We start from the raw sequence: 18,614 nt of genomic DNA on the forward strand, positions 1-18,614 counted from the left end.
GAACGAAGTTTTCTGCGTTTGATATTTATTTGAAACTTCCAACTCATATACAGTAGGAACTATAATCTTGTTAAGTAAATTTTAAATGCAATTCTAAGCCTTTATGCGCGTGATTGGTAGTCGGAAGGCGATTTAATTGTCGGAAGATAAGGAGAAAAAGCTCAATGATTTAAAATTTTTAACTGCTGTCAGTTTATATTTGTTAACAAATGTGTGTAATCTGACCCGCGAAATTCATCTTAATATAAGGTCGGCTCTCTAGGACATGTTTTTTTTTTTTTTTTTTTTGAATTTTTAATTTAATATTAATTTTTGCTATTGATTTGGGGTTTCTGTTATTCTTCATTTTTGTTTTTCTCGGCATCCTTCAAAAAAAAGTAAGACTAAATTGCCTATTTACTGTTTGTAAAGGTGTTCCCGGCTCTATATTTCATAAGTCGGAGTAAGTTCGGTGGAATGGGTCAGCGCTGCATTTATGCTGAAATAAAATGTGAAAAATTATTTCTAGCCTGTCCAGTAGCAGCTTTACACTCTTGCTCCTGTGTCCTACATCTACCGAGTAAGCTAGAAATATTTTTTCACATTCTGTTTAAGCATTAATGCAGCGCTGGCCCATTTTTCCAACTCTCCCTCAATTTTAACGGAGATTTCTTTAAAGATTAAATCATAGTCTTGATTCTATTTTTGCCGCAGTTGACATTTTTTGAAGAAACTACCATTATTCTGACGGGAATACCTTCCGTAACAAATTTTACATTTGGATAGTTGAATCGGGTAAAATAAATTTTGATTTCCGTATCCGTATCCGCGGATCTTGCCACTAATGATCCGTATCCGTATCCGCGGATCTACTTTTTTAACGATCCGGCACATCACTAAATTGATACGCCAATTCGTTGCTTTTCTATGAATTTTTAAAATATGTTAAGGACTTTTTGGACACCCTGCACAGGTACTGTAGATATTTTTTTTCTTGACTAATATTCAATTGCAATGCTGTTTGGACTCTATATTTAAAATTAGGTTGTTTCCCTTTTTTTTAAATATTTTTTTTCTGAAAGAGCGCGCATGGTCAAAAACATGGGGTAAAATCCTTTTTTCCCCTCATAATTTTGACTTATTTTTCTCTCTTAGAAAAATAATCTTATACGACATCCAGCCGTTGTTTTAATTTTCGTTGCTGACGTCACAAGTGAGCAAATCGCTAGGTTTACCAGAATAAAGTTTCAGGATACTGCCAAACTAAGCCAAATAAATATTTCAGTCAAGTAACAATTCTGGTTCCATTAATAAATTGCTCACGGTGCAATAATCATTAAAAGGCGATATTTTGCCAGAAAAGGCAACCACGCGCTACGATTCAAGATGGTTTTCATCACTTGTGTCGTAAAACGACGCAACATTTTGGTTTATAAATCAGAAATAAATAAAAAAAAAAAAAATAAATAAAATAAAAATTAAGTGTTTGGAAAAAAAAGTATTTTCTACTTCCATGTTATTATTATTACTATTATTATGTTTTTTATTTTTTGCTAATTCTACCAATTTCAGAGACTAAAAGTAGTACTTTTCACTAAAGGGAAAAACCCCATCAAATAAATAAATAATAGACTACACTGCAAAGCATTTATCTCATTTCTGTAACATTTTAAATCCATTTCAGCCGATTCTAACTGTTAAAAGCATAATATGTTCCGTAATCCGAACGATTTGATAGTATGAACTCCAGCCGATCTCTACTAGTGCAGATTAAATAGTTTCTTCGGTAATTCAAATATTGATTAAAAACCTTATTTACCCATTAAATGAACAAGGTTTCATTTAACAAAGAGGGCAGTTGAAGCGATTATTTATAGACTTAGACTTTAATCAGTGTTGAGGAAAACGGTTTTTGCCACTTAAAATAATATTATAACAATATATAATCGATTTATGAAAAATGCGTAGTGGATTTGAAACATTATGTCAAATGACAATGGATATAAACAAGAGTTCCAACTCCTACCCCTGAAAAGATAAAACCTGCTCTACTTAAGCCCTAAAAGACCTAACACCTTACAAAACGAACTTATAGAATGATTTACACAATAAAATAAATAATAAATTCAGCTCACGAATTTCAAATAAAATGGAGGATGATAATTTTAAAAATGTCGAATGATTCTTGGAGCAGGAATAGCACAAGCTTTTAATTACAGTAAACTCAAGAGAACACAAATATCAGTTTTTATTATTGATTTTTAAAAGGAAGAAAATGTACCCTAAAATATAGAATATTTTATTACTTTTGTAATAAAAAAATTAATGCTGTTTTTTTTTTTTTTTTGTTTTTTTAATTTTAAGGACACGGCTGAAATCCACGAAAGTGACATTTTGTAAACAGTGATATGATGTGGCAGGATATAATGATGGACTGCTGTAATGTATGTATCCCTTAAACAGACTCGGTACCAAAACACCATGTTTTTGAAAATAATCCTCTGTAAATATGGCAGAGATGTAAATGCATTAAAATGAGTTGGGGACATTTCAAGAAAAAGAAGACTCTTTGTCCCAGAATTGACAAGTCTATATTTCATTTTAAAACGTAAATTGAACACCCCCTCCATTCCCAAGAAATCACATGAATGTGCGATTTCTTTCTTTTTTTTTGTGTATTACTTTTTTTAATTGAACATTTGAAACAAACTATGGAACTGTGATGCGTTGGGATGCAAAATAGGCAAATTTTCTGCGGAATGTCCCATTAAGGGTATTTTTTTTTTTAAACTAACACTAAAAAAATATTTAGCAGGAAAGCAAGGTATACATATTTAAAATAATTGCAACAATAGATTCGGAGGATATACTGTTAGAACTGATTGTCCTATAGCTGTTGTCCGTAAGTCCCACACGTGACAGGTAAATTTCATTTTAAAAATGCTTAAAAAAGGAAATGGGAAAAACAAAAATCCTTGCAAATCATACAAGCAAAGTAGTACTTTATTAGGCCAATAAATTTTAAACTATCAGCCCGTATTAGTTGGTATATGCATCATATGTCTATCATTTGTAATTAGTTTAAGCACTAATTGTCATACACATGCAAAGTTATTACAAATGCAAAGGAAATTAAACTTCCGATACACAGCAATTGTGCAGCAAAGAAATGCACTCACAAACAGATACTGAAGTTTTGCTTTATTTCGTGAAATATGTACAACCATTTTTGGCTGTCCTTTGCTAAGGTCATTAACTTGTAAAACTACAAAACTACTTTTTAAAATTTTCAAAGTAATTCAAAAAAAAAAAAAAAAACTGCTCAGATAGATCCTTAAAGTCAACAAAATTAATTTTTAGATAGCATGGAGTATTATTACAAATACATGATAAATATTACTTACATTGTTGTCCAAATAACCATTACCATCGGTGTCATACAGTCGGAACGTAACTGAAAAAAATAAAACAAAGTTTAAAAAAAGTGTATACAAACTAAAAAAAAAAAATAAATAGATAAAAAAAAAATAAATGAATAAAAACAAATAAAAAAAACCTTATGTTGTACCTGGTAAAATCTTACTCGCAATTCATATCTAACGCTTTTATAGTTTCTTCTTGGCAAAAGTATACGTTGCTTCATTATTGAGTCTAACGTTCAAAAACTTATGGGTGATATTTTTTACCTTTTATACGTATAAGATAAATTGAGCTATACAAGTACGCGTGATTAAAGTGAAAAACCAACGTAAAGAAAGCACAAATTTTGAAGAAAATGCAGCATATCATCATCAATGCAAAAAGATCACCAACACACCCGAAAGTCACGAGAGAACTGACAACAACCACAACGGTATTTATACCAAAGAGGGCCAACCAACAGGAATTCAGGACAAAAGACAACAAACAGCCAATCTGCAAACGACATGTCAACCCCGGGATGTAGTTTAAGAAAAAATAACGGAACTAAAGCTTTATCTTATATAATTTATCAAAATAATTTATATTCTGGAAAAATGACAATAAATGCATTTTTTTTCCCACAATATGAGTTAGAAAAGACTTTTTACATGGTGTTTCAGTTAACTGTTACAGAACTTCTAAGAGGGGTCGGGGACAACGTGACGACTAGAAATCATGCAGCAATGCGGGGTCGAAAATGATTCCTCGACCCGAGAAATTTGAGATATGCCGGGAGTATTCTGGTCTGTTCGGAGTTCCATGCGCAGAAGATGTGAAGCGTGCATTGTAGAAGATGGAAAAAATTTCGCTCACTTTGACCTATGTAGTTTTTGACTATTTACATGTATCATTAAAATAAATTTTCACTCACGCACAGTGTATTGATTAGTGCCAGCTAGGTGGACTAAAGTTATGTTCAAAATTCTAAACTTGGGTATTGGGATAATGCAAACAATAAACCAAAACATGATACTTAGTTATTTGTTTATGTCTAACTCCCTTCCGTCAAGTGAGTAATAAGGTTCAAAGGTACGCATCCGTTTGTAATAGAATAAATCAGTTCAGTTCCAGACATCATTTCATCACACAAAATTAAAGTGTTCTTAATTTCATATCATTTCATTGTTCAAGATGGATATTATTTATACTATTAAGTTCTTTTTTTCCTAATTTAGTTAATCTATCAGATAGTTAAACAATGTTTAAAAAAATTTTTTTTTAAACATGAACGATGGATTTTTTGCCCGTTTCAAAACTTTCAACTGATGGTAATGATTTGTACTCATTTGTACCCGGGCTAAATTTTCTGTTTAAAGTATCTGCAGCTTTCCCATTATTAATGAGACGTATTATAATTAGCACATTCGAGTACAACATATATTTTTTTACCCAAAACTTTGGGTGCTTCAATCGTTCTTCAAAGAAGTCCCGACTTGAAAGAAAATACTCTAGGAAAAAGAAATGTACTAGAGTGTGCTGACTATAATACGCCTTATTAGTAAAGGGAAAAGTGCAGCTATTATATGCGTAAAATTTAGCCCGCGTACAAACGGGTAAAATCATTACCATCATTTTAAAGTTTTTAAACAAGCAAAAACTACTTCATTTATCTTTAAAAAAATTTGAATTGTTTAATTATCAGATTGAGTAATTAAATTAGGAAAAAAAAACCTTACTAATATAAATAATATCCATCTTGAACAATAACATCATGTGAATTTAGGAACACTTTAATTTTGTGTGATGAAATGATGAATTCTGAACTTGACTTTGTCCAGCTAGCTTGTATTAATCGAAACACTGTGTGAGGACCTCTTTTCTTTATGGTGCTTCTGTGTACATCGCCACTTCAGGAAAGCATTTCCGACCCCAAATTGCTATATGATTTCGATTCGTCACGATGAACCCTACCCCTCTTAGGAGTTTTGAAACAGCTAACTGAAACACCCTGTATAACAGTAACAAGTATAGACAGCTATATTTTGAGTCTACATAATGTTAGTAAAAAGTATTGATTTTTTGAATATGGTTTTTTTTTATGCGTTATTTTTTGATATATTTTAGGAAAGAGAGTTTATTTTTTGAAAACACGGTTATGACCTTAAAAACATTTATAGTTCTTGAACGCAATAACTAAAACAAATGACCGAAACTGTGTTCGAGGTGATCGGCGGACTTGACGTGGACACATTGTGCACCTTTTTTTAAAATCCATGTTTTTTTAGTCACTAAAAAGAAATCGTTGCTTACATTCACGTTCGAGCATTAGACGTTGCCCTCCTTGAACTCGTTTTTTAAAAAGGAATTTTTATTTTTTTGTGGGAATTAATGAACATTTACTTAATTCAAGAAAAAAAAAGTGCGATAATTAGTCATTTTCAAAAAGAAAATAAAGTAAACATAAACCCTTAAAAGACTTGCCTACTTTGAACAAATTTTATCAAAAAACGTTTGCTATACTCGGAGATTAGGTCCAAAAACATTTTTTGTTTGAGCATTTTTAAAAATTGTTAAAAAAACTGCAGCATTAGCTCCTTACGAGGAAACTTAAAACACATATAAATCTTGAAGCAAAAAGAGGATATGTTTTCAAAAACCTTAAAATTGGAATTATATTAGGTACAAATAGACTTACTTCTACACTCGGCTTCTTTTGAGAGGATTTTTTCAACGGTGAAAAAAAAGTAATATTAACACCAAATAAAAAATTTTATTCATATACAAATTCTGAACTAAGAGGAACATTTTATTCTAACAAACTGTACCGAGAGCAGCTTTTTATGTAGAATATGTAAACAAGAAACGTCACCAAAGGTTTCACATACGGATCTAGTAAAACTTTGACAAATATCGCAACACCACCAAGCTGATATTTAAATCGAGATGTCCTTGGAGCTAAATTCTGCGATGTATTGATAAATGGTCGTCAATCGATTGCCAAGTTAAGTAATAATTTCTAAAACATTCTCTTGCATCCCCGACAATTCAAAGAGCGGGTATGTTAGAGTTTAAAAAACTACATATGAGAAAAACAACTCGCCTGTTTGAGGCTCATTTCGTACACTTCCAAACTTTTTGTGTGCTAACTGCTGATTGGATGGTCTTATGCAAGAGTGAACTATGTGATTTTTTAAAAGTTTCTACTTTAACCTATCAATATGTTGTAAATGTTGCTTTCTTTCTTATGCCAAAGATAACTATGTGAAAAGGAAAATAAATCAAAGGGTTAACAGATTTTTATTTTACCATCAGGTTGGTAGTACAAATATTCCAATACCAAAGTGAACCATCACTCAGCGCAATACAAAATATACATTGTGGATGATGGTTCACTCTGGTTTAAGACCATCCAATTTTGTGATAGACATTTAAATGTGAGGCAGAGATATTTAATCAGTGTGGAAAATTTCAGCTTCGTAATCAGCTGAACTTGTCTAAGGCAGTTGAATGGATATATATAAGAGCGCTTATGGAGATCATAGTACGATCCAAAAGTGCCTTTTGAGGACCTTATGAAATGCTGTGAAATTGTTATGTTTTTGGTAGATACTGTTTTTGCTCGGTTCCCTGAAAGAAAACCAGTACGACTACTGAAGAGGAGGCGTCCCGATGCATTTAGAATGTTCAGGAAATAAATTATTCATTCTTTGTTAAGACTCATTAGCTCACCAGTTACGAGTAACCTGGAAGTATTTGTCGTGATTTATCAAACTATAAGGTGTATATTTATAAAAGTTTATTATCTCCTCATTTACGAACCTGGAACTAGCAGTGCTTGGAACTTGCTAAAATATAACGCTTATTTACAACCATTCATTATGTAGTCATTTACGCACCTGAAGTTCCTTTAGTTGGAATTTACTAAGATGTAAAGCTTAGTAACCATAAAGAACGAATTTCAACCTTTTTTTTCATTCCTTTGTATGTTTCTCTTTTCCTAAAAAACATGTATTTTGTAACTAAAAAATTTTTAAATAATTTAAAAAAAACAAACTATTTTTAATTTATAAAAAAACAAAAAAGAAATAACGACATTTAATTGCACAAATTGCAGATTACCGCAGACACGTGTTACAGGGTAACAAAGAACCTTTGTTCAACGCAAAATAAGATAGCTTTTGCCGGATGTCTTTCGTTCATAGACTCACTTATTTTGCATTCAAAAAGCGGTTCCCTGTAACCTCGAAGCACGTGCTTGCAATAATCTGCAATTTTTGCCATTTAGCGTTGTTTTTATTTATTTTTATTTATTTTTTTGCTTTTCAAGCAGAAAGGTATTTAACAAAAAAGTAGGATTGTTTAGTTCTGGGGAAGCTTTTTAAATAACAAAGTTTATTTTTATTAGCAGTAGTCGTTGGTTTATTGTTTTATTGCAGTTTTCAAACCCCAGCTAAATTACTAGTTTTATTTTCGGTATTTTATTGCAACTAATGAATTTAAACAAATAAATTAATGAAATAAAATCACGGTAAACAGTCACTGTATTTAAAGTAATATCCTTACGATGCTCAAAATGTAATTTTCAGCAGAAAAAATAACTAAGATCAACTAGATATAATACTAAAACAAGTGTTTCCTTTAAAAATAATTTAGTAAAATTGGAAGAAGCTTTTCTGAATTGTTATGAATATTAATTCAGTTGATGGATATGTTGATTAAACAAAGAATAAAGCAATTGCAGTCTTCATACTTTGTTATTTTTCAATTAAAATTAATCCTTATTTAATTATGAATGAGATACATTTTGAACTAGAAGATTATTCTATTTCTTTTATTTTTGAATTATGTAACTCAATTAAGACGAAGGTTTAGTAACAGCAATGCTGCTGATTTCCCGTTAAATGCATTGTATCATAGTAATGAATAGCATGTTTTGACAAACAAACAAAAACAACACTGTTAAAGTACAAACAAACGACATAATAGGTTTTTTTTTGAAAATTAGAGTTATTCATTTTCTAATGCAAATTAATTAACTTTTTTTGTAACTCAATGCTGTTTTTTTAACCTGTAGTTGCAATGCTGCACTTTTCTTTTTTCAGTTTTCGTTGAAAACATTTATTAAGGAGTGAAGACTTCAAAACAAATATTTAAAAAAAAAAAACTAATTATTTGTTGCTCAAATTTCAATGTAAGTTACATAAAAAAGGTCAGAAATGAAAATACAAATAGATAACTATAAATAGGAGTGTTATGTATCCAAATTTTAAAGTTACTAAACATTGTAATACTTCTCATATCGTTTTCTTTCATTCAAATTTTAGTTTCATGTTACATTTGAAATACAACTAAAAGGAATAGCACATATTCTTGTAGACAAGGCAATATTGTTCAAAATTCAGAATAATTATGTTTTTTTCTTGTTGTTGTTTTTGTTTCTTTGTTTTTTAAACTGACTTTGTTTATTCGTAAACTGAGTGCCTTCAGATATACAGAATTGATACTTTGTATTTTTTTTTTCGAGAATACAATCTTTATAAATAAAATAGATAATATATTTGTATCAATGTGTGTTTGTTCCCTACACAAATCCACAGTTTGCGTCAGAATTCGAACAATTTGGCAGGGAGGTACTCGGGCACCCGAGAAGGAAAGTAAAAGGGATATTCGAACCCCCAAAAAGAACCGAACCGGTCGAACTTTAGTTTTAAGACCCGAAAATTGCATTAAACGGCTCTTTCTACCCCCCCCCCCCCAAAAAAAAAAAATCCGATTTTCTTGCTTTAGGTCCCATTTGAAATCCCGCGAAAAATACGCCTGAAATGTTTACTTTCTTCGAATGTAAAAAAATAAGCAAGGCTATAAAATCACCGGGGAAAAAATTGAAAGCATTTTTTAGCCTAATGAAACAGTATTTTCAATTCGGAAAAATATCGTTTGTGCGATCTCATTTTAAATTAGCGTAAATAAAACCATTCAGAAAGTTGCCACTTTTTTTCCCGCGACTGTGACTAAATAAAATTTTGCTTTTGTTTTGAAGTAAAAATTTTCCATTTTGATTATTATTTGGCGATTTATCTTATTTATTTATTTTCTTAATTTTTTTTTGTACTGCCAGCAGGATATAACCAAGGATTTTAGATGTGTTTAGATGTAATGTTTGTGTTAATGTTAATACATTAACACATCTATAACACATCTATGTATTTAGATGTGTTAATGTATTCTGGAATTTTTGATTTGCCAATGATTACTTTGACGGGAAATTAGCTAGTAGACTATATAAACTAGAAGCAGTAAGGGGAACAATCTTTATGAAAAAACATTATTAGTCATAACATCGTTGTAATGATCGATGTTGAGAAATATACGTAGAAACAGTAAGAGATAAAAGAATATGCTTTGTTCTATTTTTTATTTATATAGATAGATATACAGGGATAAATAACACCTGAAAATTTATTCAGGCAGTCACCTAAAGAGGCTATCTTGGCACAAAAAGGTAAATGGCAAAAAAAAAAAAAAAAAGCAATTGCGACTAGTAATAAAATAAGATCTTTGTGTATTTGTGTGTTTCTCGCTTTGTGGGAAAACAACAAGGCCCAGATGCATGAAATTTAGTATGCAGGTGCAGTTTTGGATAAAGGTGTGCAACTCTGAGCTAGATGTTTAATAAATCAATTAAAAAATATATATATAAAATTCTTCAATAGTTTTTTTTATTACCCTTTAGTTTTTTGAACCGGAACTAACACGTGTGTCAATTTATTGGTGCAAACGGCGAAACTCTGTTTAACTCAGGCTTCTTCATTAACCCTTAAGTAGTCACTTATTGGTAGTCTTTAACAATGAAATTTTCCCCCAACAATGGGGTGGTTTCCTTCAGTCAAAAGTACTACTTTTAGTCATTGAAATGGGTAGAATGAGCAAAAAAAAAAAAAAAAAAAAATAACATGGTCCAGAAAATACTTTTATTTTCCCAACAGTTTTTTTTTTTTAATTAATTTTTTAAACTGTCCGATTTTTCAACTAAGGCGTGGTCTTTATGACGCCACAAATGATGCTTTTTGGTGCATTTTTCTACTACGTTTCTACGGTTTGATAATCAGGCAGCGAATTAAAATTGCACTCTACGCTTGCTATCAACAATAACGTTGCCAATACACGGGAGTAAAGAGGCGAATTAAATATTTAGCTCTATGAGTAGCAACACAGAATGGCATTTCATCATTTGTGATGTCATCGGCAAGAAATGTAAACAATGAAAGCTCACCGATTTAAGTAATTTTTTAAAAATATTAAACTTAAACAAATTATTTAAAAAAAATGGTCAGATCCTATGTTTTTAAGTATGCTCTTCTAGAAAAAAATACTTTTGAAATTTTGGAAACGACCACATTCAGTTCCAGTTAGAAAAAAATATGCATTGATGAATGTTATTCGGTGTATCTAGAGATGTAATAATGTTAAAAATGTGTAAAACGTTCACCCTTATAGAGGTAGACATGCGCAGAATGATAAACGTAGAAAATGTGTTCTTGATATAAATAGAAAATAAAGATTGAAAGCATCTAGAGAGATTGATAAGTACAGAGGTGGATGGATACAGAAATAGACAAACATACAGAAAGATATCGAGGTAGGTAGATGCAGAGATGATATATATAAATGTACAGTAATATACGAGGGCTGTTCAATAAGTAAATGCATTTATTCCAACGTTATGTTCACTTCTTGAAAAACTTGTAAACGTTAAGTTTGTGAGAGCTACTTCAAAACCGCCTCCGAAGAGTTTAGACATAATTTGTTGCTTTCAAAATGTTTTTCTCGTAATGGTTTCTTAAGTTGAGGAAACAACTAGAACTCAGTGATGTAAAATAATTCTGAGATTCCCCTTGATGATAATAGCAGTAGTGTTAATCATTGTCTCTGTGATGGACGTTGAAGGTTGTCCCTCAAGTTCAATATCTTCCATATTCTGCTTGCCTTCCTTAAAAGCTTTATGCCGGCAAAAAGTACTGACTCTAAACATTGTTTCATCGTTGAAAACTTCACGTATCGTATCAAAGATCTCCGATGCTGATTTTTGAAGACAAAAACAAACTTTTGTCGCATAACTTAGTTCTAACGACGCTTCCATTTTGACAACTGGCTGTGTCTTGTAGGCGCCCGCCAATCGGCTTCAATTCAAACACGTGATACTCAAGAATAAGAGTCTGTATGCGCCAACTATCGGTAAGTTTTGTTAAATACAGAGAACTGACATCTTTCATGCCACAGAACATAACATTCCGATGAGTGGTTTCGCGGCAGTAAAATTAGTCTTATTTCTTGTAGGCGCCCGCTAACAGGCTTCAATTCAATCACGTGATACTCAGGAACATGAGCCTGTACGCCCCATCTATCGGCAGGTTTTGTTAATACAAACAACAGACATTTCGCATGCCACATGAATTAACATTCCGATGATTGGTTTCGCGGCAGTAAAATAAATCTTATTACTTATTGAACAGCCTACGTAGTTATCAATTGAAATCAATTCATACCGTTGTTAAATTTATCAAGCAGCCACCGAAGGCAGTTGACGTAATACAGCAATACCTGTCTACAGCGAACCTATTGAGACCTAAAAAAATATTGTTAGACAGGTTTTCCTTTTTGAGAGTTTAATTATTCATGTTGGCATTTTGCTGGGACCAAGGAAAACATCGTTATAGATAAGTTTATTGTTATAGACCGTATTGTTATAAGACAGGTTTCAGTGTATGGGGAATAATCTTGACGTAAAATAGGGGATAGAACAAAAAGTGAATTGCACTAAATTCTGAGCCATCTAGCTCCGATGGCAGATAGTAAGATAACGTTTATTTCCTGACTTATTTGTTATACTTAAAAGAAAAGGTTAAAAAAAAATAGGTTACAGCATTTTCATTTGTAGAGTTATTATATCTTATCACATACACGAGTAAATAAGGAAAACTAAAAAGTTAAAAATTAGCGCAAATAAGTAATTACATGTATCAGATGAAGTAATGGTATGTGCAATTTAGTTGGATTAACTAAACCTTTATTTTTAGAAGGAATTCAAGATATTGAATTTTTAAAAGAAAACTAGTGATCTTATGAAAACACATTGGTTCTCTTCGCTTGCATTACTCTTATGATCTAAAAATAAATGTTTATTATTAAAATTGGAGCAATTGCTCTAGTTTCTACTAAAAATGATCGAAACCTCCACGTCCATATAGAAGTAAAATGGCAGGGACTAAAACAAGCACTAGTGTCAATAAGTGGTGTTTTTCCGCGAAGCGTACCACCATTGACATTTTTAAGTGAAGACAAAAAAGTCTTCCTTTTTTTTCCATCAAAGATAAATCTTGATCACAAAAAACCGTTCCGTTTGAGCATGAAACAAATGACAAAAAGAAAAAATTCTTCCTTTTTATATTTAAAAGAAAACTTTCGCTGCAAACTTTTCTTCTTTTTTGTTCTTTCGATTCTCGCGCAAGATTGATTAGAGATTTGAAATTTGCTTTTCTGAAAAAGTTTGTCAAAAAATCTGTCTGAATCTATGTACCTCAAAGAAAATGTGCCAAGAAACATATGCAAAGAACTTTTATTCGGCAAATACATCGTTGCAATAGTCGAAACTAAAAGCACGAATCAGTATAAAACTACTTTTGAGCGCTTTCCTTGGATATTTTCAAATTGTATACACCCATTTAAATACACGTAACTGACCTAGAAATAAACGAGGTTAACTTCATCGTTTTCCACTTTTGATTTCTAATCAAAGTTAAAACTTTCCGTTGAAAAAACTTTCTGAGCCAATTTACCTCAAAGGAAAATAAACTGGTGTTAGAAATGTGTAGCTTTCCATGAATATTTCAAATTTCATACACACATAAAAAAAAGTAAATGGCCTAGGGGAAAAAAACTGGTTTCTTCACCTTTTCCACTTTCAATTTCTAATCAAAGTTAAAACTGTCCTTTAAGTTTGATTAAAATAATCATCGTTCCTTCTTGCCGAATCTACTGTTATTACCAACGTAGGACCGGCGTGCCACGCAAGGTTATAGGTAGTTATCGATTGTCACAAAGACAACACAAGCAATGATCACTTGACTGATATTATCTACCAATCTCAATTACAATAGGTTGAAGGTGAAAAATCAGGCCTTGGACAAAGTAACGACAATAAAGCCATCTTGATTGTTTGGTTGAAAAAAAAAGTCATTTCCTGAATATGTTCTACAGCACAAAATCGTTCCAGTTAAGTCTGTTACAAGCGAATCCACTGTTAGATCAATATTTATATAAGCATAAAAGTTATCCAGTAGCCTGTAACGCTAAGTTTTCTTAATTGTTCCGTATTGGGCAAAAATGTTTGAAATCAAAAATGAAATAAACTTCCAGCATTCATTCGAATTTTAACGTCTTGAATTCAAGTGACGCTTTTCGCAATCACGAATTGCGACAGGACCCTACTCGTTGAATTTTTGTTTCTTCAAATGGAATGTGATGGAAATGGCTAAGAAATTTGCATCCGTCATACTATGACTGATGATTTTATATAATAGGTAGTACGAGGTATATTCATAAAAAAGGAAATGGTGATTAGGATGCGGTGATAATGATAAAGATTTTACGGAAAATATCCACCAGTACTTATAAAGATTATTTCCAGAGAAAAGTTTTTTTTTCTTATCAACTTAAATGATGGAAATTAGTAATCAAGAAATTTTATATTTAGAGGAAGTTTTACTTTTTAAGTTAACAAAAGTTGATGTTTTATTCCTGAAAAAATGTAATTTTACATCCCCCCCCCCCGCTTTTAAAAGTAAAATTTGCTAAGTTAAGCCTTGAATGAGAGTAAACGATTTGGAGCCCTGACGCTGGAAATTTGTCGTCTTATTAAATATTAAAACAACAAGTTAGCTACTCTCGTCGTCATGGCAATCTGAAAAACCCGAGCAACATCAACTTTGGTCAAAGGAGGTTAATAAGCAATTCGGGATTGCTCAGTAAAAGAAGAAATGCAATTACTTTATAAAGAGGTATTAGATGGCACAGACCTCCTGACGACATACATTTATCCGTGTCAATGATATACTTTTTTTTCTTTGCATATTGAAAAATTTGCATTATTACTTAATCAACGTTTTAATTTTTTTTAGTGTCGTTTTTAAACATTTAGCTTCACTGTTTAAAAAAAATTCTGAAATTTTACGGTAAAAGTTATCCATGTTGCCCCGGATAACTTTTGGATGGATCTAAAACCATGGATAACCATGTATTTAAAGTACATTCATGTTGCCAGTAACTTTTACCGTAAAATCATATTTTACTGTTCAGTTTTACGTTATAATAAATAAGAGTTGAAAAATTTCAAAATGCGAGAAGCAGGTTCGAACTCTGGGCCTTCGTATCGTCAGGCGTCTTTGCTGCCCAGCATACCAGTTGAGACACATCATGTGAGGAGAAGTACTGTCCTGTGTGCTTCACACTGTAACTCATGTGGTGTATCAATTGACGCTGCAATGATTTATTTTTTCGGTACAATTTACAGTATTTTTTTCTTACTTTTAAACACTCCATTTTACAGTAATATTTACCATAAAAGTTTCCTGCATTTTTAGCAGTTTTCTTTTATGCACTTTTCCTTCTAATTTACCAAACAATAGCACAATATAATAAAATGTAAATGCATGCTTTCAACTTCAAAGGGCTCTGAACTCTCCACTACAGAAACATAATGCAATGATTAATTTTCCAGCGTTTTATACAAAAATTGTATAGTTAAATGAATGTTTAATCGCGGATCAATCTTAGTTTGGTATCTCGGTAGGAATAATACACAAATACGTGGTGCAGCACTTGCCTTAGCCGATGCATTTTACGCATTATAAGCTATTATTTAAAACATCAATTTCAAGCAATGATCTCAAAATGCGGTGAGAACAATTAACCGAGCGAAACGAGAGCCGTTTGAAATGAAACTCCTGGCGAAATGTCAGAATTTCAGAGTTAAATTTAAACTCCATAAAGTTGGAATATCCGTATAATGTAATGTTATGATAATTGCTCGTGCTTATCAAAGGAATGGGATAAATTGGTTTCTAAGCCATTCTCTAAAGAATCGAAATACTAGGATTCATATTGAATATTCAAATTCGGTTCGGCTAAGAAATTCCTGTGACAATCTAAGCCACGGAAATAGAGTAAGTTACGATAAGCGGCAAGCAATAGGAGTGCAATAGTCAATAGAAATTTCAAGCAGATTATGATCAAATAGCGTAGATGTCATTTAGGACAATACCATTCTAATGATTAATATATGGTTATTCTCGTGAATATTTTAAGTTCAAATTTAATAGTTAGCCCCAATTAATCATGTTTTCCTTTTTTTAACTACCCATTTCATTGCATACAATCAATTGTTAATGACTTGTACATGAGTCATTTAAGAAGGGTTTCAAATTATTTTATTTTGGAGCATGAAGGCAAAGTAAAAAATTGCAACTTCAAAATAACATTAGGAAATAAAATGTGATTTAAGATTATGCTGAACTGCAATAACAATACAAAATATTGGTTAAATTATGCAATTTATGTTCAAATAAATTTAACAATGCAATTTGACCCCCACCCCCTCCCATCTTTTAAAAAAGTTCCAAGTATATTTTATGGTTCATTTAATCCTTAACCCTTTCAGACCGAATTTTGAAATACTTAACCAATGTAAAACATTCTCTAAACAATAATAAAACATAATATAAGCATTTGAAATGATTAATATAAAATTATATATTTAAAAAAAAATCAGAAAAAAAACTCGCTTTTGCGACGAGAATCTGTGGTTGAGAAAATGAGCCTGTCCCATTCTCCCAACCCCCATTTCTTTATGTTGTCAATCCCAAAATGAAAAATTCTTGTACAGATAATAATAAGCAGACTGTAAAGAGTCAACTACGAAAAAAATCGAGTAATTTATTCAATTAATAAATGATAAGCAGCTGTTAAAAATTCATGTTCGGTATACCGGACGCCACGTCTGAAAGAAAGTTGAGTTTTTCTTTTCTGATAATTTGAGTTATTAAATGCCTACTATGTTTTTTCGTATTAATGATTAAAATAGTTTTTTTTTTCTCTGGAAATTGCTAATAGACTAACTATGTTATTATTTGTTTGTTTATGTTGTTTTAGCTGCACTGAGATTCAAAATTTGGAAATTCACAATTTTACGAACAATTCACAGGTCTGGAAAAATCTCCTTTTAAACATTTTTTTTCGGAGCTACGAATGGAAAAAAAAAAATCTTTTTTTAAAGAAATCAGAGTAGGTAAAAGTAGCTCTTTTCAAAGAATTGCGGCACACGAGATACAAAATATCACGAGAGAAGATCATTCCTCTCGTTTATAATATATAACGTTATCGTCGAAGGTTTTAGCTTTGTAAATAAATTAATTAGTTTAAAAGTGGTCAATGGACCTTGATCTCAAAATCTAAGTTTTTTTGCGCGCCGTTGTTAGGAAAAAAACATATATTTGGCACACAACAAAAAATTAAATATCCATCGGTAATGATAAAATTTATCTCTGAAAAATGTGTACCGCAAGTCGTACATAGTTCTCGATGCGTCTCGATCGTATGAACTCTCGTTTTAAGGTACTTTTTTGTGTGGTCCCGAAGAGTTCGTAAGATCGAGGATCAACTGTTTTTGTCAATTACATCATGGCATGTATACAAAATTTTATTTTCATGAAACAATTTCACTTACATTCTAACTTGTCTTCTGGACGTCCTGCTTCAAGAAGGGAAAGGTAGCAAACTATATCTTTCAAGGGCACTCTCAAAGAATATACATCAACGTGGCTACTGGCTTTACGGAGAGGCTTCAGATCAACTAACAAAAGAGAGAGAAAACCCTCTTATAAGTATACTTTTCAGAAAAAAAAGCTTTGTTATTAAAACAGTCAAAATTAACTGGCACTCTAGTTTGAAGAAAGGGAACCAAGCGCTTAATACATGAAACACACCGCCAGCTCAGTCATTCCAGCCGAGGACTGCAGTTTCGTGCAGTCGTCCGTCAACCCGGCTTAGGAATTGACTGAGCTGGAGGTGGAAAACCTCTTAAGGAAGCCAAGAGTGCCAAACAAATTAGTAGTTAATACAGAATTAGCCCTGACCAGACGAGTGACCACGAGACGAGTTTGTTTGGCACTCTTGGTTTCCTTAAAAGGTTTTCCACCTCCAGCTCAGTCAATTCCTAAGCCGAGCTAATGAGTGCTAATCAGCACGAAACTGCAGTCCTTGGCTGGAATGACTGAACTGGCGGTGTATTTCATGTATTTCTGCCTTAGCCCTGGCTATACGGCGGTAATTTACTGAAAAAACAGGTGCTTAATACTTGTTTTGGCATCATTGACAACTTGGGTTTGTAAAAAAATGATGAAAAAACTAATACGTCAGTAAAAAAATAAAGGAAATAAAATACATGTCACAAAAAGTTTGCGTAAATTAACCCTATAGTTAGAAAAATATTTTCAGGAACCTTATCTACCACGTTTGCAGGAAAGCGATAAAAAAAGAAAGTGATGACGGATTTATTTCGTGTTGTTATAGCCTGACCAGGTAAACACACTAATTGTGTAAGAACTGAAAAAAAAAAAAAAAAAAAAAAAAAAAAACCAAGAGGGCAATTGAAAAAGAATGGTGATACTTTTTTTTTATCGTTTAAAATATTTTTTCTTGTCTTCACCTTAAAAATCTGCGAAATTAAAACACACATTGCCAAATTTAAAGGTTTGGCAAGAAAGGGAATGTACTACGCTACTTCACCATCTGCATGTGGCAGGATATCCATCTACAAATCATATGAAAGATGTCTTCCTTTTATCACCAAAACTTGCTAAATATTTCAACTTTCTTAAAATTTCAGCAGATTTCAGGACCTCACACTTCGATAATCTGTACCTCATAGCCAGCCAGCCGTAAGTTACGTAATCCTAACTTAACAGGAGAAATGAAAAACTCTTTTCTGGAGCATGCAAAAGATGGGACGCGCGATCTTTTAACCAATGTAAAACTTAAATTGTATATTTTTAGCTACATCTTCAGTACCACCTTTGAAGAATCGCAACTTTTAAGCAGGAATTCATATCTATTTTAGATTTATTACTTTAAAAACTTAGCCTTAATATTACTTTTTTTCCTTAGGTTTTTTGCATTTG

The 18,614-nt window shown here is 31.9% G+C and overlaps 1 protein-coding gene across 1 annotated transcript in view; it reads right to left on the reverse strand.

The window, feature by feature from the left end:
* LOC129225615 (diacylglycerol kinase 1-like) overlaps positions 1–18,614 on the reverse strand; it is a 144,200-nt gene that overhangs the window by 68,063 nt on the left and 57,523 nt on the right. Inside the window, exons 6-7 of the mRNA XM_054860082.1 lie at positions 17,162–17,287; positions 3,384–3,433 (exon numbers count right to left, since the gene is read on the reverse strand). Coding sequence (XP_054716057.1) covers positions 3,384–3,433; positions 17,162–17,287 — 176 coding nt within the window. The remainder of the gene's footprint in view (positions 1–3,383; positions 3,434–17,161; positions 17,288–18,614) is intronic.

Source organism: Uloborus diversus, chromosome 7, assembly GCF_026930045.1.
Source record: "Uloborus diversus isolate 005 chromosome 7, Udiv.v.3.1, whole genome shotgun sequence".
Classification (NCBI taxonomy): domain Eukaryota; kingdom Metazoa; phylum Arthropoda; class Arachnida; order Araneae; family Uloboridae; genus Uloborus; species Uloborus diversus.